At 38.9% G+C, this 16,744-nt stretch overlaps 1 protein-coding gene and 2 long non-coding RNA genes across 3 annotated transcripts in view; all 3 read left to right on the plus strand.

Moving 5' to 3' along the window:
• Window positions 1-16,744, plus strand: part of LOC125001199 (NLR family CARD domain-containing protein 3-like) — a 283,132-nt gene that overhangs the window by 257,401 nt on the left and 8,987 nt on the right. Inside the window, exons 4-6 of the mRNA XM_047577122.1 lie at window positions 5,604-6,190; window positions 6,587-6,763; window positions 12,831-13,004. Of these exons, the coding sequence (XP_047433078.1) occupies window positions 5,604-6,190; window positions 6,587-6,763; window positions 12,831-13,004 (938 nt within the window). The remainder of the gene's footprint in view (window positions 1-5,603; window positions 6,191-6,586; window positions 6,764-12,830; window positions 13,005-16,744) is intronic.
• On the plus strand, window positions 2,677-3,913 carry LOC125000732. The gene is made up of 3 exons (XR_007111376.1): window positions 2,677-2,904; window positions 3,060-3,182; window positions 3,847-3,913. It is a non-coding gene; the product is annotated as an uncharacterized LOC125000732 (long non-coding RNA).
• LOC125000733 lies at window positions 13,480-15,367 on the plus strand. Its single transcript, XR_007111377.1, has 2 exons — window positions 13,480-13,538; window positions 14,936-15,367. It is a non-coding gene; the product is annotated as an uncharacterized LOC125000733 (long non-coding RNA).

Here is a 16,744-nt window from a genome sequence, read left to right on the forward strand (position 1 = left end):
TAGGTCCTAGGTTGGGTCCTGGATGTTACAACCCCGACTTGAGGGCTACAACATGAAGTGGAAACACCTGACAGAGTTACAACAATAAGAGTTCATTCATTAAAAGAAAAAGGTGAGAGGTGAGACACAGTGATCCTCATCTTAGGCCTCTTCAAGGTCCTTTATTCACATCCTCTCAGGTGAAGCTGGTTAAGATGATTAATCACAAGCCACAGAAATAAAACACTCCAGTCCTGCAGAGGGGATGAACAACTCATTATTTTAGATATAACACTGCAAACTATGTTTTCCTCCAACATGGAAACTGTCACATGAGTGTTTATAGAAGTCATTAGTGGATGATTTATTCAGATCGTTTAGTAAAAACATCACTGCAGTAAAATACTCCAGTCCTGCACTGACGAGAAAATGAACTAAAAGAATCAAAACTAAACGTGCTGGAGCAAATCATAAAAATAGGCTGTTCCCTACTTCCACTTTACTATCACTTTCACCAGCGCTGTGTTGCAGATATTTTTCTCTGTAAACCTCCGTCTGAAGGTAAAGGCAGCTGTTTCTAATGTTTTCTGTTTGTTCCGGGAGTGGCACTGCAGCACAGGAACACCAAAGTCACTCCCACAAATGGTGCTCTCAACTTAGAGGTGCTCACAGGTTCTTTACCAGCCTTCAGCACCACACCAAAGTTAACAACTGACAGGTTTCAAGGCGAGAAGAAGTCAACGAGGTGCACCACTGCTTCACCTCATGCATGTACTGCTGTGACGAAGGACTAAGGAATAAGAACTAAATTATCGTATTTATTTATAATGACTTGAATAAAATGTCATTCTCTAGTCTGAAGAATGTGATGAACTCCTAGTGTTTTAAATGTCTACACACAAACTGAAGTCAATAATCAATGTCTCCTAGGAAGGACACTGTTGAAGGACTCACTGATGACTCGCTGTCTCGTCCTGGCACCACCTTTCTTCTCCTCTTCAGACGGACTTCAACAGCTCACACATTTATACATCTGTAGTTCACATGTGAGCAACAGGCGGAAGGATCAATAGTACCAACCCTTAACATGTTTCAATCTGGTAGATTGTATTTGTCTCCCTCTGGTGGTAAAATTATGAACTGCATGACACCAGTTCAGTAAACACATCATAGACTTGTATATAAAAGACCTAAGGTATTTTTAATCATCAATACTACAGCCCTCCAGTAACTTACAACTGTCCACATCCAATAATACTGATGTTCACAGTGATGTTTAATGTTTACTGGAGTATTTTAGCTGTTATGTTTACAGTCTGATAATGATGGTCCATATGTGAACAGATTACACTATAGGAAACACTTATGTCAGCAGAGACTCATGACGTTGCTGTTCTCACAAACACCTCCCTTAAAACTTCCATTTCAAATTTCACTTCCACAAATGTGCGTCAACAGGAAGTCTTAATCTAAACCTTTTCTCCATCTGAAGGTAAGCTCTGCAGTTTCTAATGTTTCCCTCTTTATTAATATCAGATATAGTTTCAGCAGAAATCTGTTTGATAGTTCACATTAACCCGTTTAATCCTAAATTTTTCCCTGCAAAATAAGCGCACGTGTCTCATACCTTTGACCTCCCTTGTACATAAAATGTATGATTTTTTTTTTCAATTTCATGTTGGTTATGTTAGTGAATAAGTAGGTTATACACTTGGGAACAACTGTTGCATTTATTGTTTTTTTTTATTTATTGCATTTCAGGGTTTCGTTTTCATTTGAGTATTTCCTTTTACTGTGCTGAAGCGGACATTTCCTTGCGGAGGTGCAGTCGTAAGTAAAGGGGCCTAGTGATGTGACCATTCACACTAGCTACATGATATTGATATAAGTTATAGGAGACACCCTATTCTTTCATTTTAACACTTTAATTAGCTACCCAAAGTATTTTACAAAGGATTGAATGAAATGTTGCCAGTAGGATTAAACTGAAAATCTAAGATCAGGACAAAGTAGGCAACTAAAAATCTAAACCAACTTCCTTAATTTTTTTTAGGTTTTTACATTAGTCAGTTTCTGATGTGTTTATTTAATAATCCACCTCCTCCACCAGTCCTTTAGAACTGAAGAAGCTACTTGGATGAATTGTCTTCAAGAAAGTCCTGTTGTCCTTGTTTCATTGTTTTTGGATGAACCATGACCTGGATAACTGAGAACTTTCGCATCTAGAATGTTGTTTTCTCTGGTTTTCAGAGTCCATGTGTTGGTGAAACTCTGTTAGCACAGATTTTAACTTTGTTTGGTTAAAGACCATAGATACAATAAAACGTTTATTGTTAGAGGCTTCCTGACTTTATCTACTGGTCTGATAATAGAAGAACAGAAACTGATGACAGCTTCTCTGTCTCTGTGGTCTGACTTCACATGACACTGATATGAAACAGAAAATAAGAACCGGGACAGGAGGATCAGCTGATGTTTTTACAGCATTAATAATGTCCATGATGATTCAAGTTGATGTTCAGGTGAATGATTTGTGTTTCCTCTGAAGGTAAAGGTAGAAAGTGTGTGTGAGCTGATGCGAATGCAGCAGCATGGATCAGTGTGAGGACAGAGAGGAGGGAGTCCCTCCCTCTAAAACCAATGTGAGAGAGTCAAGTGAGATGTACATGAAGAACTGTGAGGCTCAGAGGTGAGATGAAGAACTCTGTGTGTGTTGAAAACAACCTTAATGTCTTTCCACATTTCACACAGCTCAAAACTCCACAATCTCACACACAGCTTCTGTGGCTGTGGACTAAAAGTGCTTTTCTCTCTCTTTGTCAGTGTCCATCAGACACCAGAACGTAAACCTAAACCTGATCCCAGCAGTGTGTCTATGAAGAGTGATAGGTCCATGGGACTACCACTAAGATTTGACTCCAGAAGGTAAATTGTGACTAAGTTGAAATTGTTTGTGAAAATTGTTTTGTTGTGTTGTTTGTGTGAATAACATTTGTCTCACAGATGAAACTTGTAATAATTAAGAAATGTCTGTGTTATGAAACATAATGCTGTTAGTAATTTGGTCTCTTCTTTGTCAGGATCCATAAAACACAAGAATACAATCAACTGAAAACTAAACTCAAACGCAAACCTGATCCCAGCAGTGTATCAATGAAGAGTGATAGGTCCATGGGACTACCACTAAGATTTGACTCCAGAAGGTAAGCTGTGACTAAGTTGAAATTGCTTAGGTTAGTTTTTTAATTGTGTCTTGATGTGAGGTTTGGGAACATGTTCAGCATCTTCATTAGTGGAAATCTTCCTGGACCCCATTCAGATTATATGGCAGTGATTTGCAGCCATACTGAAATTGATTCAAAGTCAGACTCTCCATCAATTAAAAAGAACAAAAGGACAAACTCAGCATTAAAGAAGAAATGTCTTATAATGAAGGAGGAAACCAGGAGCTGGCTGTGGAGATGAATCATTACATGTGTCTGTATCAGTATAGACTTGTAATCAGTGTGTTCCCGTGCAGAGTCTATCCTGTGTTTATCTCAGGAGAAAGTGAGAAGAACAAGACACCATAACCTGAACCTGACTGACTCTGTTATAAGATCAACATTAAAATTATTCATTCAGGAGACAAATGGAACCAGAAATTATGTCAGAAATCAGATGTAAATACAGTTAGTGACCAAACATCAAGAAGAAAGAGCTGAAAGCTTTTGATTCTCAGTGGGAACAGAAAGAATAATCAACCTTAATGACTACAAGGAGTGATCTGATTCACTCTTCACATCCAGATATCACTTCATGGACATTTACATGTTGGTCTCTGTGGACTGATATGATGTGAACTAATTGTTGATGATTCATTCACAGAGTGAAGCAGCAGAGTATAAATGTTCTCAGTGGTCAGTCTGTTCATCAGCAGCAAACACAACTGGACTCCATATTTAAGGTCTGTACATGGACAACAACTACTTTCCACCATCTCTATGCTGCTCTTTGTAGACCATTGGACTGTCAGTCCATCCAACATGGATCTGATGTTTGTCTCCATGATTTCTGTCTGGTTGTCATTCACATAGTTTTCTGTTCCAGCTGCTGGAGGACAACATTGTCACTTTTGTGAAGAAGGAGCTGAAGAAGATTCAGAGGGATCTGAGTCCAGATTACCCAGAATGCTTAGAGAGTCAGAGGGAGGATGAGAGGTGTTGGAGGGTGAGGATGAAGAGCAGAGGAGGAGCAGCAGAGAGGCATTTGTGAAGATCACACTGAACTTCCTGAGGAGAATGAAGCAGGAGGAGCTTGCTGATCGTCTGCAGATCAGTAAGAGGATTTCTATGAACATTGAGAGAGATGAAGCAAGGTACAGTACAATCACTCATTCATTCAGAGAAATGTTTTCACTGATCTGTTTGTTGTTTGTTCATTCAGGACATTTTGCTCCAGCTGGTCAACGTGAACTTAAATCTAGTCTGAAGGAGAAGTTCCAGTGTGTGTTTGAGGGGATTGCTAAAGCAGGAAACTCAACTCTTCTGAAAGAGATCTACACAGAGCTCTACATCACCGTGGGAGAGACTGCAGAGGTCAATCATGAACATGAGGTCAGACAGATTGAAACAGCATCCAGGAAACCAGACAGACCAGAAACAACCATCAGACCAGGAGACATCTTTAAAGCCTCACCTGGAAGACATAAACCAATCAGAAGAGTGATGACAAAGGGAGTGGCTGGCATTGGGAAAACAGTCTTAACACAGAAGTTCACTCTGGACTGGGCTGAAGACAAAGCCAACCAGGACATCCTCTTCACATTTCCATTGACTTTCAGAGAGCTGAATGTGTTGAAAGAGAGAAAGTTCAGCTTGGTGGAACTTGTTCATCACTTCTTCACTGAAACCAAAGAAGCAGGAATCTGCAGCTTTGAAGACTTTCGGGTTGTGTTCATCTTTGATGGTCTGGATGAGTGTCGACTTCCTCTGGACTTCCACAAAACTGAGATCCTGACTGATGTTACAGAGTCCACCTCAGTGGATGTGCTACTGACAAACCTCATCAGGGGGAAACTGCTTCCATCTGCTCACCTCTGGATAACCACACGACCTGCAGCAGCCAATCAGATCCCTCCTGAGTGTGTTGACATGGTGACAGAGGTCAGAGGGTTCACTGAGCCCCAGAAGGAGGAGTACTTCAGGAAGAGATTCAGAGATGAGGAGCAGGCCAGCAGGATCATCTCCCACATCAAGACGTCACAAAGCCTCCACACCATGTGTCACATCCCAGTCTTCTGCTGGATCTCTGCTACAGTTCTGGAGGATGTGTTGGAAACCAGAGAGAGAGGAGAGCTGCCCAAGACCCTGACTGAGATGTACATCCACTTCCTGGTGGTTCAGGCCAAAGTCAAGAAGGTCAAGTATGATGGAGAATCTGAGACAGATCCACTCTGGAGTCCAGAGACCAGCGAGATGATTGAATCTCTGGGAAAACTGGCTTTTGATCAGCTGCTGAAAGGAAAACTAATCTTCTATGAATCAGACCTGACAGAGTGTGGCATCGATATCAGAGCAGCCTCAGTGTACTCAGGAGTGTTGACACAGATCTTTAAAGAGGAGAGAGGACTATACCAGGACAAGGTGTTCTGCTTCGTCCATCTGAGTGTTCAGGAGTTTTTGGCTGCTGTCTACATGATCCACTGTTACACCAACAGGAAGACAGAGGTGCTGGAAAATGTCCTGGAAAGAAACTGTAATGACTCAACTCTGGATGTCTTCCTGAACAGAGTCATGGAGAAATCCCTGCAGAGTACAAATGGTCACCTGGACCTGATGGTTCGCTTCCTTCATGGTGTCTGTCTGCAGTCCAACCAGAGACTGTTAAGAGGTCTGCTGGGTCAGACAGAGATCAGTCCAGGAATCATCCAGAGAGCCATCAACAACCTGAAGGAGATGAACTTGTTCAACATTTCTCCTGACCGAAACATCAACATCTTCCACTGTCTGATGGAGATGAACCACCTCTCAGTTCATCAGGAGATCCAAGAGTTCCTGAAGTCAAAGAACAAATCAGAGAAGGAACTCTCTGTGATCCACTGCTCAGCTCTGGCCTACATGCTGCAGATGTCAGAGGAGGTTCTGGATGAGTTGGACCTGAAGAAGTTCTACACATCATGGGAGGGACGACGGAGACTGATTCCAGCTGTGAGGAACTGCAGAAAGGCTCAGTGAGTCCAGATGTGATTAACATTATAAATCAGTTTAGATTAGTTTAGTTCTTTTAATGTTCACAGTATAAAATTTTCACCCTATTAAACAGTGTTTAACTTCTTTATTGCAAACATTACATGTCCGTTGTATGAAACACAGTGAGAATGTACATTTCTTCTGTTTCTTTTCCTTTATTTATATATACATGATATTTTTCACAAATTAAATGAAAGCAAATTTAACAATTTAATGCTTTAAGAGAAACTGATGAGAATTATTGTGTCATGACAGATAAGAAGCTGAATCACTGATGTGAAAAACAAAATATCAAACAGGATATTATTTAGTTTTCATGAAGTAAATAAAGTTTCTTCATTCATATTAACATAATTTGTATTCATGTGTCATGACAGATTATCTGACTGTGAACTCTCTGAGAGTCACTATGAAGTTGTGGCCTCAGCTCTGAAGTCCAACCCCTCCCATCTGACAGAGTTGGACCTGAGTTACAACAGCAAACTGCAGGATTCAGGAGTGAAGCAGCTGTGTGTTGGACTGAAGAGTCCAAACTGTAGACTGGAGACTCTGAGGTCAGCTCACTGAATGTTTTTACCACATTAAACAGTTCTCTTGTCAGGATTGACAGATAGAAAATGGACCAGCAACAGTTGGTTGGGGGGTGGTTGCCCCCCCCCTCGTGGCCCAATTGTTGAAAAACGTGCTAAAGTTCCCTCAAGTGCCCTCTTGGGAGCCAAAACGCCAAAACGTGTGACACATAACTGTTGTGATGACTTTTATGTTGGGCCCTTTGTTAACCTACACTGTAAAAAAAAATCAAAAAATGGTCAATTTCTGGCAGCAGGGGCGCCATAAAAATACAAAATTTCTTACTCGTAAAAACACAGTTATTCTCCATAATTAAAATACAGTTTGTATTTGTAATTTTAACACAATTTCATCGTATTTTCAGGTTGTTTTAACATTTAATCAGAAACATTTTCACATTTTAAAACAATTAAATCACCTAGAAATATGGTAAATAAATGTTGTATTACGAACAATAATGCATAAATGTACAGAAATGTGCTGTTATTAATCGGTTTTAATGACATTATTTTATAGAGATTGTATAATAATTTACATTTGATGTAATACAACAGTATATGACACAAAATAATGTGATTAATCTTTCAAAACACATCAAAAAACTCTTGCAAAACTAGATATTTTGTTAGATTGCAAGAATTTACTGTTAATTTTAGAAAATATCAAATGGATATTTAATTGTTTTACGTTGTTTTTAACGTTTAATTACAAACATTTGACATTTTAAAAAATTGAAATTACCCATAAAGACGGCAAATTAACATGGTAAAATTAATAATAATGCTTAAAGTTACAGAAATGTGCTCTTATTAGTTGTTTTAATGGCATTATTTTATTTAAAAAGGCTGTAGGGTATATTAGATTAGATGAAATATAGCAGTATACAACAATAATTTGATCTTTTCAAAACATGAGAACATGAGAAAAAATGAGACCAAGCTGAACAAGAACAGCTACAATTTCCCATTCTCTGTCTTTTTATTCAACTGTAGCAGGTAACCATTATTACAGCAACATTCAAAAATCTATTCAAATAAAATGACTGGTTCTGAAACAAAAACAAAACCAAAACAAAATTCAACTGAACTGGTAATGAAAGAAAAATAAAAAAAAAATAAAATAAAATAAAAAAAGTTGAGTTACCAATTTACATACAAGTCACCATACATCCACAACACTGATTAGAAACTTGGTGAAACGTCACTGGAAATGAATCCATACTCTATACCAGGGGTTGGCAACCCGCAACACTCAAAGAGCCATTTGGAAAGAAAACACTGGGAGCCACAAAACCCCTTTGACATCTAAAAAGAAGATAACACTGTATATATCGTTTTCACCTCAATGCTAGGCCCATAGTGTTGCATTTATGAAATGAAATAACTGCTACAGAGAAAACGAAATTGCATTATGCATACATAACGGGGATTTATCCATGGTTGGCTTACCTGGGGTCGAAAAGTTCAATAAATAGCGGGCTGGACCTGCCGGTGGGTGTCGTACGTTGGAAGTTGTGGCATATATTTTGTGCAACAAAAAATTAAACACATTTTATTTTAATGTTAAAAAAAATCACCATCAATTCAAATTGAGAATTATATTTAAAAAACTAATGTACTAAAATAAAAATACATTTGAATTAAATACTCGAAAGCAACTAGTAAATGAGCTGGAATGCACTGTGGGAGTTCAGTGTTTTTTGGTTGATGTTACAACCATGAGTGTGGTGTGGCATTCAGTGTCATTCAGTTGTTGTGTAATTCTCACTCGTTCACTGATGAGTGACTAGTTGCCGCTATTCTGAGGCAGTTAGTGAGCGTTAAAAAGTGAACGGCTTTGATCAGTGTCCTTGCTCCACACCGCTCACTGCAGAGAGCTGCAACAGAGGAACGAAAGTGCTGCATGCGGCTCTGGAGCCCCGGGTTGCCGACCCCTGCTCTATACAGTTGACGAAGTGTGGTGTCCATACTTGAACTACTTGTTGATCGTAGTGAAGTTGCAGTTTCTGAGCTGTAACCACCTGAAGAGAAGACAGAAAACATTAGCAGTTATTAAATAATAACAGCTAATAACAGTTTAAGAGGCAGGACCAGGATAAAGGTGCAAGAAGATACAGCCTTTTCCAACACCACAGCAGTCACAGGAGTCCCACTGTAGATGGCACCGTTGCTTTGGGACAGACAAGCTTGCGAGATCTCAACATAACACACTACAAAGAAAATACACACCAGGCTGACTATACATAGGAATTAAATGAACAACATATTGTTGTTGGGGGAACTATTGCTACTGCTGGATACAAAAGTCATTTTTTTATGTACATTGTGATAAAGTATCCTGTGTTCATCCCATAATCCCATCCCATCATCAGTTGTGTGTCATTTGCTACCGAATCAGAATCTAGAGAAGATAGACCCAACTGATGATACTGATTTATAAGCACACTGTCAATTCACTGCTGCTGATTGTATTATATTACACTAAGTTACAGGTAGATTATGTTATTTTTCAGCCCATCTAACCCAAAAGAGTAATTGTGTGCATCAGATGCATGTACTCACCAGAGAGGGGCATCTGGTCAGACTGTGTTACTGGACTTGTCCTGGTACGGGCTCTGCTCAACTGTTGGTTGCTCTGGCTGCTTGGAGGACTGTCCAAGACATGTTGTTGGCCTTATTAAAGGACAGATAGTAGTAATATTTAAACACAGACATCACATAGCTCAATGTGGGTATATTATTACCTAACATAATTCTATCCTCAGTAGCCATTGATATATTTTAAACTGTTCCTTTCTCAATATAATGCAGTACACCACCACTTAGACCCACTATGAAATCAATGATGAACAAGATGTAGTGTATAGTCATCACCTTTTTCAAAACATCAACAAAAATGTAGAGAAGATTCTTTGAAGTATAATTCAAAGTAGACCTGCTGTATTGGACTGCATTGATTAGTACAGGTGGACCTAATAAGTAGATTTTGACTATGCACATTTTTTTAATGTGAAAGTTTATTCTGTACAAACTGAAACACATACTTGTCTTTTTGAGCAGTGACAGACGTTTCTTGGCTTCAACTGGTCTGAGGACAGAAAGGAGGTCACTCTCCTGCAGGTAGCTCAGGTCCTCAACTCCTAAACATTGCAGATGCTCCAGCAAAGGCTCAGGGTCTCTCAGTTTAGGCACTGATTTGATGAAAGACAGAAGCGGACTCTCTGCATCCATGACTAGGAGGACTAGAAGGGATGAAAAATACTGTTACTGTCAGATTTTAATCTTTCAAACTCCAGATGACTCTGAGTCAACAATGCTATGCTTAAGTGAAATTACTCTTGTCCCACAAAGCTTGTACACATGCAAATGGTAATAATCTAGTTTCTACTCAGGCTTCCAACATTTCATGCTTGTTTCACTTCATACAATGCAAATGCTGGCACATAAGACACATCATGAGGTGTAACAATAAAGTATACATGCTGGTCCTGCATCACAAGCATGAGCTGAATCTGTCTGAATTCAAGTGCCTCACTTTGGTTTAAACACAGAAAGAGCCTTTTTGTACTGAGTGCCTTTCCACTGCATCTCGGTAGCTGCTCAGTTCTGTACAGTAACCACCAGTTTATGCCATGAAATCAACTCTCACCACTTATCTGCAGAGAAGGAAAAAAAATGATGAATCATGAAATTTGCCAAAATCTAAATAAATGCTATGGTTGTGAAAAAGTCTACCTAAACTGTGTTAGCAGATCTCCCCTCAATAAACTAGAAGATGATCGTTAGCTTATCCTTTACATATTTTTCAGTATTGTTTTGAATTTCATGTTGACCACTGACTAGTGTTGCACCAAAATTAAAATTTGAAAAACCTTGAAAAGGGCAGAGTAGGTCGCTCCTCCTGTATTTGTGAGAGGCAAGAGGAAGATGAAAATATTAATTTTAAGAAAGAGTAACTGGTTGAAATAAACCATTACCAAATCTCAGTATCATTTATAAAATATTTATTCCCTCTTCTTTGGAAGAAAAAACACTTAAAATGGCTTATTAGCAACACCTGCAAGTGGAGGAGTAGGAGCAGTCTGCGTGGAAAGAAAACTTTGACATTTTCACACATTCACTAAAATCCAGCTTCCTATCCTAGCCAGAAATCATGCCATTTGAAGTGACACAGTAAAGCTTATGTCCAAAAAATTAGTGAAAATGTAGAAGAAGGTTAATAATCACTTATTGTTCATTGTTGCAGATCTAAACAAATGTTGTTCCTCTTTCTCTCCTCCTGTGTCAGTCAGTTCACAAAAGTAAACATAATGACTCACTGTTAAGTGCTAAGCTAACGTTAGCGTAAATAAAATAAAAAGTGGTTGGTCTGGCTGACTACTAACACTCATAGATATATATCTATGACTAACACTGGCAGTTAGTCATAGTTAGCTAACAGTCATAGTTAGCTAACATTTCAATTGACGACATGCTAGCGGATTGGTTTTGTCGACTGAGTAAAGTCAAAGGCATGGTGGTAAATAAAGCTAATACTACTAAGCTTCAGTTTGATACTTGCCTTCTGCCTTCGTCCTTCCTCCGCCTCAACATTAGCTGCTGTTTGCTCCAAGTTTCTGTGACCAAACGGGAACAGCCGCGTGGTGGTTGTTGACCTTGTTAAGCGTAACGTCAAAGACGGATGCTCAGTGTCCAACAGCCAATGGCATGTCTTCTCTTCTTCTCTTCTCTTCTCTTCTTCTTCTTCTTCTTCTTCTTCTTCTCCAACCGTTTCTGTCGACCAATCCAAACGGGACCCGTGCTTTTCAAAGCACGCACTCCAATGACATGTCGCGTTCACGTTTGTGTTTGTGCAGGGAGACGTTGCAGCAGTAAAATATCTCCTGATTACATGTGTTTTGTTCAAGACGAAAAAAATAAATAAAATAAAAATTAAAAATAATTCAAGACGTTGTGATTTACATTGGATTGTATATATACACACGATAGCCTACAGTGTTAAATAGTTATTTTACTATTAATTATAAATTATTTTCTTAGTAATTTTAAAAGATTTTTTAAAGTTTTAAGTTTTGTTGAATTTTACAGTTTATTCCATTAAATAACAGACTAATATTTGTAAAATTACGATACATTTATGAACATATCTTTACAATAAATAGCTGTATTTGTAATGGTTTTGTTTTGTTAAAGAACAGAAATATCATGTTTTCACACGTATTTTCTCAGTTACAGCGATTTCATGTTATTTTACATGTGATGTGTAAAATCGCAGTCTTTTTCGTTGATTGTCCAGATTGTTTCTGTATTTTTAAAATACAAAAATAATCTGTCAAAATACACAGTAAAATTCTGTTATATTACTTTTTTTTTTTTTTTTTTTACAGTATATCTCTATACTATGTCTCAGAAAACCAGTTTGGATTATCTGGTGCTAATATGGTGTTAAAATGCACTAGAATACAGGAAATGGCATCTACTTAATTGAACATTTTCTGGGGGAAGACCCCCAGACCTCCTATGGATTCATTTCCTTCATAGATCCATGTCGCTGTGTGTTCTTCACAGTCCAACGTTGTAATCCACACAGTTCTCGTGGATGCTGATCCTACCAGCAAACTAAATTAAGTAGTCTGTCTGGTTAGTATGTTTTAAGACTATATAATGTGCCATTTGTATAATATATCAAATGTGTCTAAGTGACCTCTCCAGTGGTGAGGACGTGCTATATGTGCCCTTTTTTTCTTTCTGCCCCTGCCCTTCAAAAAGTCTGTGCATGCCACTGCTGTAATGAGAGACTTGACTGAGGTCAGCAGCATGTTATTGATATGTGTTGACATGAATAGTTGTCTAAATGTTGTGTTGATGTTTCGATGAAGTGTATAGAAGGCTGACATGATGATGATCCACAATAACACATGGACAAAGTTCTCTACTCATTTTAGAGAACAGCTCATTGATTAGGACGTAGTAATGTTGATCTGAACATTAAAACCTGATCACATCTGATTATCAAACATTTTATGAACATATTTTATTTTATTTTTTTCAGATTGAGGCACTGCTGTTTATCAGAGATCAGCTGTGATTCTCTGGTCTCAGCTCTGAAGTCCAACCCCTCCCATCTGAAACATCTGGACCTGAGTGAAAACAACCTGGAGGATTCGGGAGTGAAACATCTGTGTGGTTTTCTGGAGAGTCCAGACTGTAGACTGGAGACTCTGAGGTCAGTTCACTGGATGTCTGTTACTATTGTGCATGAGGATGTCTGTTACTATTGTGCATGAGGATATTATTTTTTGTTCATACTGAATTTTCCCATCCATGAAGATGCAAATTTCCTCCTGTTTATATTTTCTCTTTTCTTGTCTTGAATTTAGTCTATCATCTCAAAGATGAGTGTTAGTTCAAAGTGTAGAAGGCTGACATGATGATCCACAATAACACAAGGACAAAGTCACTCTACTCATTTTAGAGAACAGTTCATTGATTAGGACGTAGTAATGTTGATCTGAACATTAAAACCTGAACACATCTGATTGATTATCAGTGATTCTATTAACATATTTTATTCTTTATTCAGACTGAGTTTCTGCAGTTTGTCAAAGATCAGTTGTGATTATCTGGTCTCAGCTCTGAAGCCCAACCCCTCCCATCTGAAACATCTGGACCTGAGTTACAACTTCAAACTACAGCAATCAGGAGTGAAGCAGCTGCTTGATCTTGTGAAGAGTCCAGACTGTAGACTGGAGACTCTGAGGTGAGTGGAGGGTTGGAGTCAGTTCATACTTCTTTCGGTAGTTTTGTACCAGACAGAGAATCTAAAGTGTTTCCTGGAAACCTGCTGCTGTTTTCTTCAGAGATGCTGTCAGAGGAGAATGAAGACAGACTGGACAAAAAGACAGAGACAACAGTCAGACAATCAGATCATCCAGAAGTTTGTTGTGTTGATGTTTTCAGGAAATAAATGTGGATTCCAGCTGACAGCCTTACTAGATGAATAGAGACAGTGTGTCAAGTGGGATGGGTGTTGAGGTGAGGACCCAGATGCAGGACTAATGATGAGACAGGGAGTTCCAAGGAAAAGGGATATTTAATAATTGACAAACAACAGGCACTGCAAGCAAGGCAGGAAAATCCAAAATCCAAAAATCAAAAGAATCATGCAACATGGAACAAGACATGGAAACATGGCGTGGAGACATTAACAACGTGAAAAGGAACAAAAGGAAAGGCAGGGCTATATATGCACAAGAGGGCTCAAGGCTGACAAGACACAGGTGAGACGCATGAGGACAATCAACGCAGGTGAGACAAATTAACAATCAAGAGACAAAGAGGCACAAGACAGGAAATCAGGAACTTAACAAAGTAAAACAGGATACACAACATGACACAGACAGACATGGCAAAACCACAAGGAAAAACGATGGACAGGAAACTAGGAAACATGACAAAATAAAACAGGAAACTTCAAAACATAATCACAAAATAAAAGACAGACATAGAACCTTGACACAGTGGTCCTCATTCATCAGATCTGATCTCAGACTCTTTGTTCTCTTACCTCAAAACTAAACAACTGATCAGTTTCACCTTTGTCACAGCTCTGAGATCAGTCTGACTGAAGCCTGTAAATCACAGAACCATCATTACATTTAGTAACCATGTGGTCTTTCTACAGAGCAGAACCTCTGCTGAGGTCCAGTTGTCACATCTGTATCTCTGTCATTAGTTTAATCAGATATCTTCAATGTTTCTTAGTCAGCTGATGCTTCACAAACACATGAGATGTTCATCAACACACTCAGACTCTTTATTGAAAGAAAACAGCTGTAAATCCATCACTAAAGTGTTTGTGCAGTAATGAAGCATTGATGACTCTCAGCAGTTTATTTCCTCTGTGGACTTGAGAGAAATCTGCAGAGGAAACGGACTTGATGCTAAAAGTCTGTGCAGGTCTGTGAGCTTCCAGCTCCAACACGTTAACATGAGGCTGAAAGGAAGCTGGCTGAGCTCCACAGCTGCTGTGAACAGGACTGAAGTCCCTGCTGCTCTTTATACTTGATGTGCTGCATCACTGACTGACACCTGATGAAAAGAGTCTCTGGATACACTAAATCATCTCCTCCCTTCTTTCTTCCCCTCTCTCTATAGGTGGGAGTCGAGGTAAACAGGACTGTATGTGTGCTGAGAGAGGATGAGCTGAGTCCTGATGATCCAGAAGTTGAATCAGCAGCAGCTTGTGTGTAGAGAGACTCTGACTGGACCATATTACTGGGAGGTGGAATCAAGAGGAGAGCTTCATCCACATGTTTTTCATTTAAAATCATCAACAGATTTGCAATCAATCTATTCTAACAGTACCAACAAATAAAGTCCAGTTCCTCTTGAATTATTCAGAAGCATTAAGAACTAAATATTTTATGTAGATGTAAAATTTCTCACATAAGTAATCCCGTTGTTTCTTGTTGCTGATTGTGTATAGATTTGTCCCATCTGTATTGTGATTTGTATTATGTGGTCATTTTACAGTGTATCTTTGTCATTTGGTTGTAAAGTAAAATCTCTCCTGGTTGTATTTTCTTACACCACGTCTCCTGCCTGTCATTATTACTAAGTTTCATTTCCTCTCTGTAATCATCAGAGAGTAGTAAACACCTTTACACAGTTTATTATTATCTGTATTCACATATAGAGTCATTATTAGACTGATGAACATTAGAGCTACAGTACTGCAGTAGATGAGTGAACATCTGCGTTATTGGAGGTGGACAGTTGTAGTTACTGACAGTGACCACTGGAGGGCAGTGATCTTTGTATTTTCTGGGTTTGGATCATTTTATATTTTCCAACATTTATTGTGTGTGTTGATTAAATCTAGATCCTGTGTGACAGTCTGTTTCATCCAGTCCCTCTGACACCTTCCAGGTCAGTAAGAATATCCAGCTAGTCCCAGTGTTCAGAGAGACTGAGATTGGCTCCTATTTTGGAGCTTTTGAACATATTTCCTCTGCTTTGCATTGTCCAAAGAATGTGTGGCTCATTCTGCTACAATACAAACAAAGTGGCAAAACTCAGGATGTTGTCTGCAGCTCGTTCTCTTTAAGGCCCTTCATTCACATCCTCTCAGGTGAAGCTGGTTACGATGATTAATCACAAGCCCCAGAAAAAATACACACTCCAGTCCTGCAGAGGGGCTGAACAACTCATTTATGAGGCACAAACTGAATCCTTCACAACAGACAGCTTTGTTCGGCTGAGGATTTATTCAGATCATTTAGTAAAAACACCACATTGTAGTAAAATACTCCAGTCCTGCACTGACCATCAGTATTATCAAGAAAATGAACTAAAAGAATCAAAACTAAATGTGCAGGAGCAAATTATTTTATGTATGTCATAAAACTAGGCTGTTCCCTAATTCCAGTTTACTATCACTTTCACTAGCGCTGTGTCGCAGATCTTTTTCTCTGTGTACACCTCCGTCTGAAGGTAAAGCCAGCTGTTTCTAATATTTTACTTTTACTGTTCATGCAGAAATTAGTTTGATAGTTTACGTTAAATTAATCAGCGAATAAAGTTCAACGTTGGGTCGAAGGAGGAAACTATATGTATATTCATGAACATGTTTTGTGTGGATGTTTGTGAGCAGAGTCTGTGGAGAGTAGAGACTTGTTGATGATCATCAGGTGAACATAGAGTGGTTGTTTCTGTGTAGCTCCACTTTCTGATGAATGGCAGTAGATTTTCCCGAACTAGTCTGTGGAGGAGGTGGAGAGGAGCCGCTGATCTCCCTCTGTCTGAGCCGCTAAATGAGGCCTGAGCTCTTCAGACAGCCACTGGAGAACAGATCAGACGTTCTGTGTCTTTATATTCACACTGCAGAACTGAGGGATCAGAGGGCTTTAATAAATGTACATGTTGAGGTATAGATATGAAAACATTAATTACAATTAACTGGAA

The sequence above is a fragment of the Mugil cephalus genome, chromosome 23 (genome assembly GCF_022458985.1).
Source record: "Mugil cephalus isolate CIBA_MC_2020 chromosome 23, CIBA_Mcephalus_1.1, whole genome shotgun sequence".
Classification (NCBI taxonomy): Eukaryota; Metazoa; Chordata; class Actinopteri; order Mugiliformes; family Mugilidae; genus Mugil; species Mugil cephalus.